Below are 19,700 nucleotides of genomic sequence, written 5' to 3' on the forward strand. Positions count from 1 at the left end.
GAGCCGGTCTTATGACTCCCTCCCCGCGTGTCGGGCTTGGAAGAGAGATCTTAATGCTGAGCTGTCGGACTCAGACTGGGACCTGGTTTTCCAATACTCTCATAAATGTTCCCTCAATGTCTCGACACAAGAAAACAGCTACAAATTAGCCTCTAGATGGTACCGAACTCCCTCCAGAATTCATCATTTTAACCCCGCCTTTCCCAACAGCTGCTGGAGATGCGGGACCCCAGATGGGTCCTTTCTTCACATATGGTGGTCTTGCCCGATTCTTCAACCATTTTGGCAGGAGGTCCATAGGTTAGTAGTGTCTATAACTACCTTACCCTTAGCTCTCTCTCCCGCTCAATTCCTCCTCCACCACTCTTCCCTTCCCAGGGCTCAGTACTTTAAATCATTAGCCATGCACATGATCAACGCAGCCAGACTCTGTATTCCGGTTCTGTGGGGCTCCACACGCTCTCCCTCTATACGTGATTGGGTAAAACGGCGGACATGGAAGAACTGGTTGCGACCGCTCTCGACACTCCTACGAAATTCTCTCACATATGGGCCTGCTGGACCCATTTTCTGACTACCCCGGAGTATCGATCCCTCATGGACCAATCTGTCTGAACCTGATTTGGACTTTCTGATAGTGTTATTTAGTGGTATTTGACCTGAGGGTGTCATCATACTCCCCCCTGTGTTACACACGCTTTTTCTTTGATGCCGATGATAGCTTAGGTTCCACCCACTCCCGCTACTGTTTGTATTGAGGATAAGATATTTTTGACGGTTGTCCCCTTTCATATTTTACCCTCCCCATTTGTTTTTTTTTTTTTCTCTCTCTTCCTCTTTCTTTCCCTTTTTTTTTTTTCTCGCATTCTCTTTTCTTTTCTTTTCTTTTCTTTTCATATGCTTACACACGTTTCGGACATTTTTTCCAATAGAACACTGAGTATGCTGCCAGCATCACCTCCCGCAATCCGTTAGCGGTCCCCATGACAATTACTCCTACATTCGCACAATTCAACCATCGTATTCTGTGGTATTGACTCTAACCTAGGCATCGTATTTGCTCTTCTCCACCCTACAGATTTTTACCGCAAGACATTATGGTAGGAGGCCAGACGTCTCTTTATTTTTAGCACTTGACAAGCATACCTAAATATTACAGGCACAACCCTGTCGTGGCCTAGTTCATCCACACTGTTTGGTCTTGCGTTGGACCTCATTTGCCCTTGTATGATATATGCTTTGCTGTATGTCCTATGTACACTTCATCTGTACATTTTTGTGTGATAATTTGTATCTTGTTTTCAATAAACTTTGTTTTTTGGAAAAAAAAAAAAGGTGAACTTATTCTTTAAGGATAATCTAACAGTATAGGAAAAATACTGGGCTGGATGACATATACGTTTGAAACAGTGCTCCAATTTTAGATGGTTGATTCACTAAAGGCAAATAGGCTGGTTATTTTGCAAGGGAAATTGCACTTTACAAGATCATTTTCCCCAGAGAATTAATGTGGTGAAATTGCACTTCGCTAAGAATACTTCCAGTCTCCAAGAAGGAGAATACAAAACTTCATTTTTGCTTGCACATGATTGGATAATAGAATTCAGCAGAGTTTTGTCTCATTCATTGAGCTCTGGGCAAAGGGAAGTGCAACTTCTCTTACAGAGTAAGTAGTCTATTTGCTATTACCAAATCTACCCCATTGTCTGGATCAGGGAGGAGCAGAAAATCATTAATGAGATCATTTCTGCTCTCTCCTTCAACCAACAACTGCCAAGAACTCTAGCTGATGGTTATCAGCACAAGCACAGTGTCACTTTGCATGAGCATTGTGACCTAGAACTGCTATGACTTTAGTTGAGATAAACACAGCATAACCATGTGACAGACTTGTATTTGGACTTCTTGTGTTGGCATTCTATTTGCACTGTCATAGTACATTTTTCAACGTAAAAGACTGTCTTATTATGTTCCATTATAACTAATTGATTTCTTTATTGAAAAGATCAAATTGGCATTCACAGTTAAGTAAACTGTAATAATCAAATTTTTATCTTATATAGTCAGATCAGTTAAGAAGAAGCGGCTAATTGTAATTGTAATTGTAAAAGTACTGTGCATTGTTGCTCTTTGCACTTTGGTATTACAGACCAACTATACATAAAGTTGATGATTGTGTTGTGGGGTTTCTGGAATGTTGGTTATCCTGCTAGGACTAGTTCATAAATCTGGAAATAATGAAAACAAACCTTGAGATGGCAATGTCACTAACTCATCAGAATTATTTTTAATCATTCTACACTGCTTGAAAAAAAATAAAGGAACACTTTGAAAACACATCAGAACTCAATGTAGAATAATCTAATGCTGCATATGGACTGGATAATGTGTTAGGAACATAAGGATGCCCCATCGTTTGATGGAAACGAAAATTATCAACCTACAGAGGACTGAATTCAAAGACACCCCGAAAATCAAAGTGAAAAATTGATGCAACAGGCTAGTCCATTTTGCTGAAATTTTCTTGCAGCAACTCAAAATTGTAGTCAGTAGTTTGTATGGCCCCCACGTACTTGTATGCATGCCTGACAACATCAGGGCATGCTCCTAATGAGATGATGGATGGTGTCCTAGGGTATTTCCTCCCAGATGTGGAAAAGAGAATTACTGAGCTCCTGGACAGTCTTAGGTGCAACCTAGCTGCGTCGGATGGACCGAATCATGATATACCAGAGGTGTTCTATTGGATATAGGTCAGGCGAATGTGGGGGCCATTCATTGGTAACAATTCCTTCATCCTCCAGAAACTGCCTGCATACTCTCGCCACATGAGGCAGGGCATTGTCGTGCACCAGGAGGAACTCAGAACCCACTGCAACAGAGTAGGGTCTGGCAATGAGTCCAAGGATTTCTCCCTGATACCTAATGGCAGTCAGGGTGCCTGTAGAGGTCTGTGCATCCCTCCATGGATATGCCTCCGCAGACCATCACTGACCCACCATCAAACGATCATGCTGAATGATGTTACAGGCAGCATAACATTCTCCACGGCTTTTCCAGACCCTTTCACGTCTCTCACATGTGCTCAGGGTAAACTTTCTCTCATCTTTGAAAAGCACAGGGAGCCAGTGGCAGACCTGCCAATTCTGGTGTTCAATGGCAAATGCCAATCAAGCTCCGTGGTGCCAAGCAGTGAGCACAGGACCCAACAGAGGACATTGAGCCCTCATGCCACCCTCATGAAATCTGTTTCTGATTGTTTGCTCAGAGACATTCACACAACTGGCCTGCTGGAGGTAATTTTGTAGGGCTCTGGCAGTGCTCATCCTATTCCTCCTTGCACAAAGGAGCAGATACCGGTCCTGCTGATGGGTTAAGGACCTTCTATGGCCCAGTCCAGCTTTCCTAGAGTAACTTTCTGTCACCTGGAATCTCCTCCATGCTCTTGAGACTGTGCTGGGAGATACAGCAAACCTTCTGGCAATAACACGTATTGATGTGCCCTCCTGGAAGAGTTAGACTGCCTGTGCAACCTCTGTAGAGTCCAGGTATTGCCTCATGCTACCAGTAGTCACACTGACCCTAGCCAAATGCAAAACTAGTAAAAAACAGTCAAAAACAATGAGTAGGGGAAAAAATGTCAGTGGCCTCCACCTGTAAAACCATTCCTGTTTTGAGAGGTGTCTCATTGTTACCCATCTAGTGCACCTGCTGTTAATTTCATTAACACCAAAGCAGCTGAAACTGATTAACAACCCCCTCTACTTAACTGAACAAGTCAATATCCCAGGAGTTTAATTGACCTGATGCTATACTCTGATTAAATAGTGTTCCTTTAATTTTTTTGAGCAATGTCTAAAAGTAAGGCAAAACCTAACTGGTTTCTATTGAAAACAACTCCTCTGTTCTCCTATTCTGTGTTTTATTAAAGCAGACCTTCACTTCCCTTCTGTGTGTTTCAGCATCCCTCCCTTTAACACATTTGGAAACAATTTTTTATTTTTAAAGTAAAGGTACTTGTTCCCACTTCTTTATTGCTCACTTGACGACGACAATGACGTTTTTTGGGTATGCCTCCCCTCCTGCCTACAGCCACCTGAGATAAGTCACATATCCCAGGATGCTTTAAGACAGTCACCTCTAATCTACGCATCTTACACATGTGCAGCGAGGAGCTGGCTGGAACTGATCAAGGAGTCACAGTTTGCTTTCAAATCCAAAATGGCAACAAGGGAATGAAGACAGAGCTAAAGATTTTTAGCTGTAGGACAAAAGCGATGGACCTCATGAGCTGGTAAGCAACTATTGTGTAAAAGTCAGCAGCTACAGTACTTGTAGCCAATAACTTTTACTTTTTGCAGACCTGGTTGAAGTTCCTTTTTAATAAGCCACACCGACTTCCCAAAGCTGGCCATAGATATTTGAATCTCAGACAGTTCAGTAAAAACCGGCTGAGATGAGAACCATGTATGGGCAGGCCGAATTTACTCAAATTTAGTGATCGTTCAACTTTGGTACAACCTGCCTGTCAGATTTTACATGTGATTTTTGCTATTGGCTATTATAGCTGCTAGCAGTAATCACTGTGTTCTCCCGGAGGGGATGCCCCCCTCCTGGAGAACATAATAGCTCCACGGGAGAGATTCCCCCATCAACACTGATTGTGTTGATCGAAGAATTTAGTGATTTTCTATCGCTCCATCTATGGCCAGCTTAATTTTGTCAGGGATTCTAGGGGTAAGAAATCCCCACCAGTCCTGGCCAATTGCAATGGTCATTGTAAAGCCAAGCAATGGTGCCATAATGTAGAATAAAGAAATGCATGGAGAGTAAGCTTGAAAAGATTGACAGCTTTGGTACAGGTGAATGAAAAATCTCACCATTGTGCCTCTCATGTGAATTGTATCAATTTTGGACTTTGTTGGTTAGTTTAGGAGATCTTAAAATTTCCATATTTGGAGTCCCAACAACTTCAGAAGAGAAAATATGAATTGTTTAGTTTAATTTATCTAAACATAGTGTTCTGGACATTAATACTAAAAATTTTATAGATAGGCAACTCCTATCCTCATATTGATTAGTGGTTCCAAATTAATAATACCTACTGCAGTGGAGAATAGACACAAAAAGATACACTCAGCATCTTTCCAAATAACTGTTCTGTTTATTCGGCACATTTGAAGTTTTTTTTATAATATTACAATTGTACTTTTATGGTAACAAGGAGTGTTACACAGGCAGGCTAATTTCTAATCAGGACTTAAAGGAATGCAAACGTAATGAAAACATTATTAGTGACATATGCACAATGAGTGCAGTGTGCAATACATAGCAAAGCCTACAAAATAGAATACAATTTTATACAGAATTTACAAATTTCCTTTACAATAGTCGCTATATGAATCTATATCAATGTTTTGTTTAGGCCAAATTTTTTTCTTTTAGATCTAGGTACAGTGCTAACTATTCCTAATTGCAAAATAGTATGTGTAATTGATGCAGACAACAAGAGTGTCAGGGCTGTGTTTTAGTTACTTGCATGTGTATGGCTCTAAAGTGAAGTCTTTACTTATGTATTGAGCTGAATATCTATAATGATATCTGATCATTAGGTTGTGGGTGTTCAGCTGGGAGTAGATATGCTCTGCTTGACCTAAGCAGATCTAAAAACTCCCTTCTCTCTTCGGGACATGTGTAAATAAATGTATGCGCCTCAGCCTCTTGATTGATTAGTGTCTTTGAACACGTCTGTGAACCATTTTAATGGATCATAAGATCAATTCACATATTGCAAGCAATGCTTTACTTAGATGAATTAAAAAAAGACATTTTCAACACAAGCACAGATCTTTCTTTCCAGATTCTACTATACATTGTTGCTGATACTGAGAGTAAATGTATAGCTGTTGTGCAAAGCAACAATTTCCATCTTTTAGCCATCTTTAAGTACTTTTTTGGACAATGTAGGGAATGGCTATACATGGATCAAAATTTGGCCAGTTCAGCAGGGAGCAGCCGAATTCCGATCCATGTACAGGCAGGGAAGCTGTATAAAATTCGATCTACCAATCAACTTCTTTTGGATTTTCCTTGCTTGATCAGCGCCACTGATCCCTGTATTCAGACAGCGGGGAAGTCTCCCCGCTGTCAGAATACAATAGCTTATCAGGGAGGATTCTTCTATCAACATCAAGTGTGTGGATGGGGAAATCAAGTCATTTTTTTTTGTTCAACTCACTGGCTGTGCTAAAAATTATTAATTTATGGGCTGCCTTAGTTGTCGCCAGCACAAATGTCCCCGCCAGAAGTGTCCATTGAAACTAAAACAATCTATTGTTGTGCGGTAACACACAATATGATATGTGTATGCATTGCATTAAGGCAGCCTATTTAATGCACCACAACAGATGAGATAAAAAATGCATGACCCTTTTTACAAAATGCAGCACACCACAATGCTTAGTATGTGTGTTATGGTCTGCTGTTATGCATCATACATTGCTCTGTACTGTACAGTGTATTGGAGTGGCATTCACAATGAATGCACATAAAGCAGGAGCATTGCCATGTGTTGTGACAGCACATGTGAGCATGTAACACAGCAATAGAACCAAGGCCCTAAACCTGTGAAACCAATGTTAAACTTAGTCCTAATGGGCTTACTGCTTGGAATTCCTACATGAAGATGGATAGGAGAATCCAAAACAAACAACCAGGCCCAGACTGGTCATAGGGCACGCTGGGCATTTACTCTGTGGGCCTGGGCTACCTGGATAGAAGGGGCAGCATATAGAGGAACCCCCCCCCCCCCACACACACACACACACACACACACAACATCCTGTTAATGTCCTTGTCAATTGAACTGCTTGATTGTGTTGACCTATACTCTCAGTGAAGCTGTACTATGAAGCAATATTACTGTACATCATTGGAACAGTTAAATTACCATTACTCATCCTTGTGAAATGCTTTGTATATGTGAGACAATGCAAAGCTCAGTATAGAAAAAATGTTAAGCAATAGTATGTGTTCTGCTGTCCAGAATGCTGAAAGCCCATTAACCTGCTTAAAAAGTTGTTTACAGTTTGTCCAAAAAATCTTTGTTCCCACCTGTGGTCTACTGCAGCTTGATGCATTGGGCCTTGTTTCAGGTACAAAATACTGCCCTGCCACAATATACATATAGTGCAAGTGTAAAAATTAGCATTCCATCCTAAATCCTGTAAGCCAAATGGTCAATCAATAACCATATACAGTATATATTTAAAGCTCAAGTTTAAAGTAGTACTAAAGCCTCATCATTTTGATCATAGACACATCTGTATAGACCAATTTAGCACGTTAATTGATTATGTCTAAAAAAAGAGTCCCAAAAAAAACCTGATTTTTATCTTTTATCAGCCACATCCTCCTGCATTCTTTGAGATGCTTGCTTGACCTTCTGGGCAAGGACCACAAACTCATAACCCCATAACTAGTCACCTGATATTACACCTCTTGATTACATGTCCCAACATCCTTAGCACCGATGCACATGCATGCCCCTTGTTCCATAAAGTGAGGTGCCTTGGGAGCTGTTGTCATTCACTTTTCTTGGAGGAAGAGCAGAGGTGTGTCTTGTGTGTGTAGTCAGGGCTGCTTATGTGTAGTGACAGGGCAGTATCCTCATAATGTGTCGATGCCACCAGTTGACAGACTCTTTAGAGCAGTTTTACAAATATCAAAATGCTATGACAGGTGGATATCAGTTGGATATCTGGGGAAATGCTCACATGTGATGCCGAACCCCCAAGATTGAAAGAACTAAAATCAAATTAATGAAAGAGGTGGGCATCCTCCAACAAGGAAATGAGGTTGACCGTAACTTGCTTCAGCTTGTAGTACACATACTGAAAAGCTTGTGTGCAATGAAATCAGACTAAGCCTTTTCAGCCCAAGACAGAAGCCTCGAAAAATGTCAGTACAAATGTACATCATGGAAGATAATGTTGGAGTTGAGCTTTAAACTTTTTACCTTCCCCTTTGGGTTGATACTGGTAGGTATACATCAGCATGGATATATCAAAAGTTCACTTTCAGCTTGCAGTGTACACCACTACAGCCTAATACATCAGACTCAATGTTGTCTTAGGTACAAAACAGTGCCTGGTTACAATATATAAATGAAGCAAGAGTAGGAATTGACATTCCTGTGTCCCATAAGTAAAAATGCCAATCCAGAAATCCATGGCAGAGTCTTTCATCTTGCTGAACCCTCCTTTATTACAATATATGTATTTGGAAACCATCTAAGCTGTGCCTGCGTGGGTTTCCTCTAGGTACTCCGTTTTCCTCCCACACTCCAAAGACATGCTGGTAGGTTAATTGGATCCTGTCTAAATTGGCCCTTGTATATGAATGTGAGTGAGGAACCTTAGATTGTACGCCCCTTGAGGGTTAGGGACTGATGTGAATATACAATATATATGTAAAGTGCTGCGTAAATTTATGGCACTATATAAGTACCTGAAATAAATAAATAATAAAATGTGCCATGTGAATTTATTATTACAGGTCTAAGTATCATTATCAATAATGGCATAGTATGTAAGGCAAAATGACCAAAAAAAGCAGTTGTCTGAGATGATATCTCTCAGATTCAGTTTCAGACTATTTGGAGCATGCTTTAAACTCTTGGGATCAGTTTACGTAGATGGCATTTGTAGGAAAATGGTTTGTGTCTTTGTATTACTGGCCCTAGGTATTGAAGTGGATACTTAGCATAACTGGATACATGTAGCATAGACCCATTCTTTGTCCACACATACATCTGTTAGGAAGAGAACTAAGGACTACCCCCATGATGTATTGTCTGTGGTCTTCCTGCAGCTGATGTTTCCCCTATTACTAACTTACCATGCCTTGTTCTTTACTGTGTCTGCGTGGATGTAGCCATCTTGGGGGAGGTAATGCTTTAATTCTTCATGTTAGAGACTCTAGGAACTGTGTAACACAATTGTAAAATCATCCCATTTCACCCTAAAGCAGGGTATACACATACCAAAAGTCCTGATGAACTGACTGACTTTTGTATGTGTGTACTCCTCTCTGTTCATCAGTTACCAGTCTAATGACTGGGTTCTGTCAAACAGTCTGGCAGGAAAAAAAAATATGGAGGCACTAAAGATAGCAAAAGCCCTATAAACTGCAACTAAACCAAGTAAGTGGAATTTTATTTTTACTCTTTTATTTCACTGTCCTTTCAAATTTCAAATTTTTGGTATCCTGCACCCCCTTCAGATTTTATTTTGGTGCTGATTTACTGTATATACAGTATATATATATATATATATATATATATATATATATATATATAGATACATCTATATTTATTGTACAATGTTAGACAGCATTTGCATTTTCATTGTGAGATATGCTGTCTTTTCTTAAGGCTTTACTTTCATGTTTATAATGTTAGTTGTTGGTGCAAGAGAGTTTTTTTGTTTTTGATTTTTTTTTTTTTGCTTTTTGTGCAGTGTGCTGTTTTTAAATACCAGTAGAGCAACAATGGTTCATGATCATGTTGTTTTCTGAGTAGCAGTTTTGGATTTCAGCTCCTTTATAAAAAAAATATATGAAAAGAAAACAAATTTGGCAATCTGAGCATTATTGTTCTCTTTGCACTGATGAGGCACATTCACAAAATATTCCTTTCAAAATTACATGTTCCAGGCTGCAAGCCCCTAGTTTTTGTAGGATTCTGTTTTAAAAAAAAATCATACCTAAATACATCCTTCACCATTCATGTCAAGTCCAGGAAAATTATATTATTTAAGGTTCAAACCATTCCTACACAAGTAATTTCAAACTGATCAAGTGAAACTGGTAAGACTGTGAATAGGAGCAACTGTTTCTGTTCTACGTATAAACTTTTCTGAGATAGTATTCATGTCCTGTATTGTATGTGTGTGTACTTTTGTCTATTTGTGTGTACCATAGGCCTCACCTTCAATTTTTACAAATCTTTGCAAGATCAATGCAATCATGTACACTTTTCAGGTTAATCACATCCATAATCTGAAAACTGTTATGTTAGAAAATCATACAGTATAATACACACCAATCACTAAAATGGTGAAATGAATATCAAATCATCATCTATTTAGTGGGATGTAAGGAAACACTAACAAAGCCTGCCAGGCACAACCTCAGCTTAGAAAATAGAATGAAAATTTGGTCTCAAAGTCAGACTGCCCAAAAGTTCATACAACATTCTAAACAAATTGGTCTGATCTGGGTCAAATATTCAAACTTGATGGACCAATTCACTCATCCTTAGTTGAGAAGAATGGAATATGCATTGAATTTATGTACTGTGTGTGAATATGTAAATGTGTTTAGTTGTATATCTAGATATGCATACACAAGACTATCCCCAAGAATATAGCATTTTGTTTGAGAGAAGAAAATAGGAATAATCATGAGTCCATGAGATCATCAGTTTATCATCATCATTTTCTTTTATTATTTTTTCTTTATATTTATGTGTCAGCATAAGTCGATCAAACTACATTTTGTTGCCTTTTCATACAGCTTTTATTTTGTTCTTATTTGTTCTTAAAGCTTAGTATATTTGACTCAAAAGACATAGTGGTCACCCAATACAAATCTTACAGCCAAGCTTTGACTGTATAGCAGATCTTTACTGATCAGGAGTCAAAAAGCTTTGATGATGTCTGCTAATTTCCCAAAAGGGACTGAGGATGCATTTGAGTTTAAAGATTCATAATTCTGCTTCATTCAGATCTTTTAAACGGGCAATAGACCAGCAAATAATTAGGCTTAATGACCTTCAAAACAATGCTTTTTCCTCCAGTCAAGTGTTTGGGCATTCTTATCATACATAACAAAAGAAAGATCCTCATTTTGTCTGCACATTTCAATCAAGGTAATATGTAACCTAAGTTGTACTGAACTGTGTGTATTAATGTCTACATAGAAAAATCAATAACTTCCATCTCATAAAAACATTCAGTAATTTGGTAATGAATACTGAGTTTCTATGACAACGGGGTCCCTCATGAAGCTTGGGGGGTGGGCACAGAAATTTTTAATTTGCAATGCATAAAGTTGTAATACAGTTGTGGCCAAAATTATTCAACCCCCAATGCTGTAAAGGGGTTTAGGGACTATAGTGTACATTTGGAATTGTATTCAGAATCAAATCCTACAAGGACGTTGTAACTACCCAAATGCAACTAAAATGACATCAATTGTTTATGTAATACAGTAGTAAATGGTTCTTATGTGGTTTCTTCATTGCCACAATTATTCAACCCCTTAAAGACTACCACTCTGAAGAACAGAGGTTCATACAGGTGCTTTCCATCAGGTATTGAAAACACCTGTGGATGTCACCGAGCAGCAATCAAGCATAATAAGCACCAATTAGGCAGCTTTAAAATGACTGTGATACTCAGCTCCTTCTAGACATTTACTGGTGTGGTTACAAACATGGTGAAGGCAAGAGAATGGTCCAGGAAGACAAGAGAAGAGGTGATTTCTCTTCACAGGAAGGGCAATGGCTATAAGAAGATTGCAAAGATGTTAAACATACCAAGAGACACCTTAGGAAGCATCATTCGCAAATTCAAGGCAAAGGGCACTGTTGAAACGCTACCTGGTCGTGGCAGAAAGAAGATGCTGACTTCGACTGCTGTGCGCTACCTGAAGCGTAGAGTGGAGAGAAGTCCCCGTGTGACTGCTGAGGAACTGAGAAAAGATTTGTCAGATGTGGGTACAGAAGTTTCAGCCCAGACAATAAGACGCACACTGCGTAATGAAGGCCTCCGTGCCAGAACTCCCAGGCGTACCCCCTTGCTGTCTCCAAAGAATAAGAAGAGTCGACTGCAGTATGCCAAAAGCCATGTGGACAAACCACAAAAGTTGTGGGATAGTGTTCTGTGGACTGATGAAACAAAATTAGAACTGTTTGGGCCCATGGATCAACGCTATGTTTGGAGGAGGAAGAACAAGGCCTATGATGAAAAGAACACCTTGCCTACTGTGAAGCATGGTGGAGGGTCAATCATGCTTTGGGGCTGTTTTGCTTCTGCAGGTACAGGGAAGCTTCAGCGTGTGCAAGGTACCATGAATTCTCTTCAGTACCAGGAGATATTGGATGGAAACGTGATGCAGTCCGTCACACACCTGAGGCTTGGGAGACGTTGGACCTTTCAACAGGACAATGATCCCAAGCATACCTCCAAGTCCACTAGAGCATGGTTGCAGAGGAAAGGCTGGAACATTTTGGAGTGGCCATCGCAGTCACCAGACTTAAATCCGATTGAGAACCTCTGGTGGGACTTAAAGAAAGCAGTTGCAGTGCGCAAGCCTAAGAATGTGACTGAACTGGAGGCCTTTGCCCATGAAGAATGGGCGAAGATACCCGTAGATCGCTGCAAGACACTTGTGTCAAGCTATGCTTCACGTTTAAAAGCTGTTATAACTGTAAAAGGATGCTGTACTAAGTACTAAGATTGAATGTCACTTGGGGGTTGAATAAAACTGATAATGCTGTGAGCACAGAAAAGACATTTGTGGTTATTTCATTATAACTGTTATGTTATATTTGTCTGACCTACAAGTGCCTCTTTAATGTAAATGTAAGCAAGATGACTGAATGATCAAAAGCAATGTCAAACTGGCCAAAACACTCAATTTCAGTGGGGGTTGAATAATTTTGGCCACAACTGTACTTCTAGAAAATACAATAATGTGAAAGATAACAAATTACAATTCTACACCTTTATTTCTAGGGTTTTCTTTCATTATATGATTCATAACAAATTTAAAGAGGAGCTACAGTTATTTCTCAAAAAATTAAAAGTGAGGAACTATAGCTGCTGATTTTAATAAACAGACACCAGTTCAGGAGTCCAGTGCTATCCTCACCTAGCCAGTTCTTTTCCAGTCTTAAGGTACCCAGAGCTGCCACTGTGACTGTGGGAAGCCTCCTGTGACTTCTTGTTGTTTCACATGGAGGTCCCTATTGCACATGCATGAGAATCACTGCGCTGTGAAACTGGCCCTGCAGCCTCATGGGACATGTGAGGTTTCCCAGGAAGTTGCAATTGGGGTGGTGGGTGGATAGAATTTCTGTAGCTCTCAAATAGGTGAGAATTGCAGAAGAGGGAGTGAGTTCCTGTCAGAAATAGGGACCCGCTCTAAGAAAAAAAAGCATTTAAAAGAAAAACTACATATTTGTGGCAGTTTATCAGACTGTAGCTTTTGAGTCTCTCACACAGAAGTTTTTGTTTTTCTGGATTCCCTACCTAGTATAGTTGTATTATTTGTTGATCCTGCCAATAGATCTGTTATATTTCTCATCCTGTAACAAAGTAACTAACAAATTAAAGAAGAACTAAACCCTTACGTGGGATACACACTATGAGAAAATCAGATGATGAGTATGGAAATTCTCGAACAACAAAGGCAAACGTTCTTTCTTGCGTAGGATTTCTATGTTCATTGCCACCTTGTTCCGGATCATTCTTTGCTACTGATCATGCTAATTTTTTTTCTATTTGAATATTTCTGTATGATTACTGTACATATTGAGTGAAAATCAGATGTGGTGTTCATGTTCAACAAAATGTTTCCAGCTTATAACTTTGTTTTTTTTCTTCTGAACAGTTGGAGACAGCTGTTGAAAGCACTATATTAATGATCAGATAATTGACAGATCATTCTTTGTATGGATTCTTATTTTCTTAGAGTGTACCCAGCTTTAGTCTCTAGTTACACTGAGAATATGCTAGTAGGCAGAATGTAAATGAAAAGCACCATACATGATGCAATCTGACCATACAATCTTTGTACAATCAACTTTAGACTTACCAAATGTATGTAATATAAGGACCTACCTCATCTATCTATCCAATCAAGCTGTATCAAATCAGGCAGCCCCTTGCACTATATACTGTAACTTTTGGTAGATAAGAGTGTACAATCAGAGTACAATGTGCTTGGTGAGCTTTAAAGTAACACGTTTTTTTTAACCATATGAATAAAAACTGACCATCGTAAGCATCCTCAGCAGTAAAACAATTTGTCCCAACAGGTAATTTTACTGGACATCTTCACAGCCTGTATGTAAATGTAAAGAAAAAATAAATAAATGAAGGAAGGTGAGATAAAAAAGAAACCCAAATGCTGAATGATATCATTACAGATGTCAACCTCATACAGTTACCAGAATACAATATTTTTGTATATATTGGACCTTTTCACTTTGAACTTGACAATTGAAATGTGGTATGTTCCCCTTCTGATGAGAGCAGGGCTCTTTCAATTCCCAACCTCTACCATTAATTGTTTGAATAGCACCACTGAGCACGCCAAAGACTACCATATTTCAGAGCTTCTTGCACTTTTTCAGTGCATCAGTCATGCCCAGGAAACTAATTGTCCATCAGTGGATTTCTAAAATTCAAAAACAACAAGGATCCCCATGCAAGATACTGTGGATTTATTGTACAATTATCTATGTATACAATTAACATTGTTATTACAGCTCAAACGTTGACATGATCTGTGTCACTCAGCATTTAATTATATATGTTTTAGATAATAGACTATGTGCACTTCAGAAATTTTCATTTCGTTTTAGATACAGTCGTCATATTCCTTATGTTGAACTGATTCGTTTTCAGGATTCTTTTTGGATCTTTGGCAATCATTTCGTATATTCATTGGTCTGGGCAGATTCGAAAAAATGTTGCCGTTTTTCCAGAAGATTGCTATATATTTGAACCGAACCCACCAAGAGAAATGGCATAAGTTGTTTGGACACTATTGACTGGCTTCAGGTCCATCCGAATTAATGAATGGAATGAAATTCTGATGCATCCATTATCCAAATCTGACTTATCAAACGCATTTTAAAATTAGATTAATTTCTCCATGGGTCCAAACTACTATTGCATCATGTGACTTCATTCAGATGACACAAATAAAACTATTGCATCTGTTAATTTCGTTATAACTTTTTTTCCGGATTCATTGCTATTCATTTCTATGTCCATTTGGGGATTCATATACATCTGTATCTCTGAATATTACATTTTCATCTGAAAAACAAATCAAAACAATACAAATCACACGTCTATTAGATATGAGGTTATGTGAAATCTCCGTTAACAGATGTAAATAATATTGTAATTAGGTATATATTTTAGTTAGATGGGAATAAACCATTGACCGTGTTTCTCCATTATACTGCTCCTAGCTTCCCAGTTGGTGTTACTGTAAATATTGTTCTACTTCAAAGGGCTGGCCATTGTTTTTTCTTATCACATCTCACAAAGAGTCATTGAATCATTCAATCAGGCTGCATCCAGTATACATTTGCTAAATGTCAGATTTGGATAATGATCAAATAGGGAGCATTATATTAGCCACTGTACAGAAAGGAAAGGAGGATATAATGAACTGTTACCAAGCTGTACTTGCTGGGACATAAAAGCACTCAGTTTGAGGAGACATGAATTATCATGTAACCCCCTGCACTTATACTGTACATTGTGTTGTATATACTGTTTTGTGTGTTTTTGTAAATATCTTGTAATCCTATTAATAACTGTTACCTTTTGCAGTTTGAACAATTTTTTTGCCCAAGATTCTTCAGATCTAGTTGTGTGTATGTAAATACTCTTATAGTGACTGGAGTGTATTCACATATACAGTACATTTAATCTACAGGTGAAACTTGAAAAATTAGAATATCGTGCAAAAGTTCATTTATTTCAGTAATGCAACGTAAAAGGTGAAACTAATATATGAGATAGACTCATTACATGCAAAACAAGATAGTTCAAGCTGTGATTTGTCATAATTGTGATGATTATGGCTTACCGCTCATGAAAACCCCAAATCCACAATCTGAGAAAATTAGAATATTGTGAAAAGGTGCAATATTCTAGGCTCAAAGTGTCCCACTCTAATCAGCTAATTAAGCCATAACACCTGCAAAGGGTTCCTGAGCCTTTAAATGGTCTCTCAGTCTGGTTCAGTAGGAATCACAATCATGGGAAAGACTGCTGACCTGACAGTTATGCAGAAAACCATCATTGACACCCTCCATAAGGAGGGAAAGCCTCAAAAGGTAATTGCAAAAGAAGTTGGATGTTCCCAAAGTGCTGTATGAAAGCACATTAATAGAAAGTTATGTGGAAGGGAAAAGCGTAGAAGAAAAAGGTGCACAAGCAGCAGGGATGACCGCAGCCTGGAGAGTATTGTCAGGAAAAGGCTATTCAAAAGCGTTGGGGACTTTCACAAGGAGTGGACTGAGGCTGGAGTCAGTGCATCAAGAGCCACCGCACACAGACGGATCCTGGACATGGGCTTCAAATGTCGTATTCCTCTTGTCAAGCCACTCCTGAACAACAAACAACATCAGAAGTGTCTTACCTGGGCTAAAGAAAAACAGACCTGGTCTGTTGCTCAGTGGTCCAAAGTCCTCTTTTCTGATGAGAGCAACTTTTGCATCTCATTTGGAAACCAAGGACCCAGTGTATGGAGGAAGAATGGAGAGGCACACACTGCAAGATGCTTGAAGTCCAGTGTGAAGTTTCCACAGTTTGTGTTGATTTGGGGAGCCATGTCATCTGCTGGTGTTGGTCCACTGTACTTCATTAAGTCCAGGGTCAACGCAGCCATCTACCAGAAGATTTTGGATCACTTCATGCTTCCTTCCGCAGACGAGCTTTATGGGGATGCTGACTTCATTTTCCAGCAGGACTTGGCACCTGCCTACACTGCCAAAAGCACCAAAACCTGGTTCAATGACTGTGGGATTACTGTGCTTGATTGGCCAGCAAACTCACCTGACCTGAACCCCATAGAAAATCTATGGGGCATTGCGAAGAGAAAGATGAGAGACATGAGACTGAACAATGCAGAAGAGCTGAAGGCTGCTATTGAAGCATCCTGGTCTTCCATAACGCCTCAGCAGTGCCACAGGCTGATAGCTTCCATGCCACGCCGCATTGAGGCAGTAATAGCTGCAAAAGGGGCCCAAACCAAGTACTGAGTACATATGCATTCTTATACTTTTCAGAGGTCTGATATTGTTCTATGTACAATCCTTGTTTTATTGATTGCATGCAATATTCTAATTTTCTGAGATTGTGGATTTGGGGTTTTTATGAGCTGTAAGCCTTTTCATCACAATTATGACAAATCACAGCTTGAACTATCTTGCTTTGCATGTAATGAGTCTATCTCATATATTAGTTTCACCTTTTAAGTTGCATTATTGAAATAAATGAACTTTTGCAAGATATTCTAATTTTTCGAGTTTCACCTGTAGTTAACTAGTTGATTTTATGTTCTTTATAAATTAACATAACTACTGAAAGAGACCCATAGAGTCATACAGGCTTTTCAATACAGAGAAATGAAGGTTGACTTGATGTCTATGCAATTTTAGTGGGCAGGAAGGGATTGTTTTTAGGTTGTTGTTCAGTTGTTATTCATAGTATTTTTAATAAGCTCTTCAACTTCAGCTTTGGAGTAGACATTCAAGCCTATTCATATTGTCATGCTGTGGCATTGAATGCATTACTGTGATTCGAAGTAACATGTATTGGTGCAATGCAATTTTATTCATTCTGAATGGCACACCAACATACAGTCTCAACACACATGCATTGCAAAATGTTGCTCACCAAATATGCTGAATGCACTTATTTTGGGGCATTTTGGCACATTTGACAGCACATTCAAATTAATGTACTGCCTTAACACAATGCAAGTTAGCAAACAGCTCCTATTTTGAGAATTTAGGGGGCTTCAAACCAACTAGCATCCAAAAAATGCAAGGTTATGATTTTACGTGAATGTACAGTGACTAAAACCAGGTTACAGAATTAAAACCAGTTGGGGTACCTTGTAGGCATAAGCCAAAAGTATCTTGGTTTTGTTCGAGGCAGGTTCGGTGAGCATTACTGAGGTTCAGGTGCCTAATCCAAACCTCACTGAAGTCAATGAGCTGAATGTTAAAAAAAAAGTAGTGGCTATTTTCTAGGGCAATAGGCAAGGAGTTGTCAAACAAATAACATGCAGGACTGGGCACTGCCATGAAAAAAAAAATATATATATTTTTCAGCAGAAAGTTTATTAATTCTTAAAGGACAACATTAAAAATGCAAAATTTCTTTAAATATCATGCTCGGGGGAATACTCTATCTTTGAAGTGACACAACTGTATAATGTATACAATTTACTACAGCAAAACTGACATTTACATATAAAAACATCCATTTACTTGCATGACAGCTCCCAGCCACTCTCTTCAGTTCATAAACAATGCGACTGGGTATTCCCTTAATCTAAAGCAGATTCTTAACCTAGACGCAGATCAGGTGGAGATGTTAATGGGGGGACCCTACACAAAAAAAACAGGTGTTCTGCCCCCCAAAATACATACCAGACCCTTATTCTTGATGAGGGTCTGGTATGGATATCAAGAAGGACCCCACAGAAAAAAAAACAAAAAAAATGATGTTTGGCTCCCACCGAATTGAATGTGAACAAATTGTGAGCCCATCCCTGCTTCTCTGCACACTAAAGACAAATGTAGTACAAACAAATGTACAAAGATCTGAGACTATTTTCTGGATTTTGTCACAGAATTACAGATAAAATTGAGCATGGCTCCATTCTCCATTCTTTTAGAAAGGTCACATGTCAATGCATCTGTATCCCTACCACAAATTTGGGAAAATGGACTTGTTACCTATTCTTGAGCACTAGATTCAGGAGAATCTTTGCTGAGCTGTATACTTCTGTCAAGTGTAGCCAAGATCTTGCAGCATTCACAGAAAAAAACTATTCACAACCCATATATGTAAACAATACATTTCTTTGTCTACCTTTACTTGTGACAGTTAAATAGTATGATTGTTAAAAGGTAAGTTCACCCATAAATGTTATTTAAATTTTTGGTTGATGCCAAACCAATTGACTATTTTTATATCTCTTATTAAAACCAGGGGCAAGATCTCTAATTCCTGGGTTTGCTCCTGCTATGGACATTGCAGGATGTTTCCATTCTACCTGTTGGATTTGTTATTCATTTTATATTGTGGAGAATGCAACACGCTGGAACACGCAAAGGTGAGTGGGAGCAATCAAAACCACTGGGTAGATATGAGTTACAGATGTTGGAGCATCTAAAACATATAAAAAGCCAGGGGTTGACTCAGGCCACCAGTCTCCGCCTCTAGCTAAAATGTCACTTTTGAGTACAATAACCCCTTGACAACCACGACTAGAGGAGAAGCAAAAGTGCTTATTATCAGTCAAAGAAATTAGTCAAAATCCTTGCAACTGACATGCAATGTATTGTCATACAGCAAGGACTGAGCCCTTATCTTGAACTTAAATATTGCCTGCACTGTAGAGGAAAACTGTGGTGGGCATGGCTTATTTGCAGTTGGAAATACATCTATATATAGATTATACTGTACATAATGTGATATGTTGGAGGGTTGATGCTAAAGTGTAGTGTATCCCAGTGAGTTTAATCCCTGCCAGAAATACTGTTTTCTGGCTTAGTGCCCCACTTAATTTAAAATAAAAGATTAAGTTCAAATAAAACTGTTGACGGTACAGGGGTTTCTGCCATTGCTTCAAACATTAAATAAAACATTCTC

General features: G+C 38.9%; 1 protein-coding gene across 1 annotated transcript in view; it reads left to right on the forward strand.

Annotated features, from left to right (window-relative positions):
* Positions 1-19,700, forward strand: part of LOC149456531 (uncharacterized) — a 187,836-nt gene that overhangs the window by 71,225 nt on the left and 96,911 nt on the right. The window contains exon 2 of the mRNA XM_089684983.1: positions 19,038-19,161. Within this exon, the coding sequence (XP_089541109.1) occupies positions 19,038-19,161 (124 nt within the window). The remainder of the gene's footprint in view (positions 1-19,037; positions 19,162-19,700) is intronic.

Source organism: Staurois parvus, unplaced genomic scaffold (assembly GCF_062004578.1).
Source record: "Staurois parvus isolate SC_StPar_1 unplaced genomic scaffold, SC_StPar_1.0 ptg000361l, whole genome shotgun sequence".
Taxonomy (NCBI): Eukaryota; Metazoa; Chordata; class Amphibia; order Anura; family Ranidae; genus Staurois; species Staurois parvus.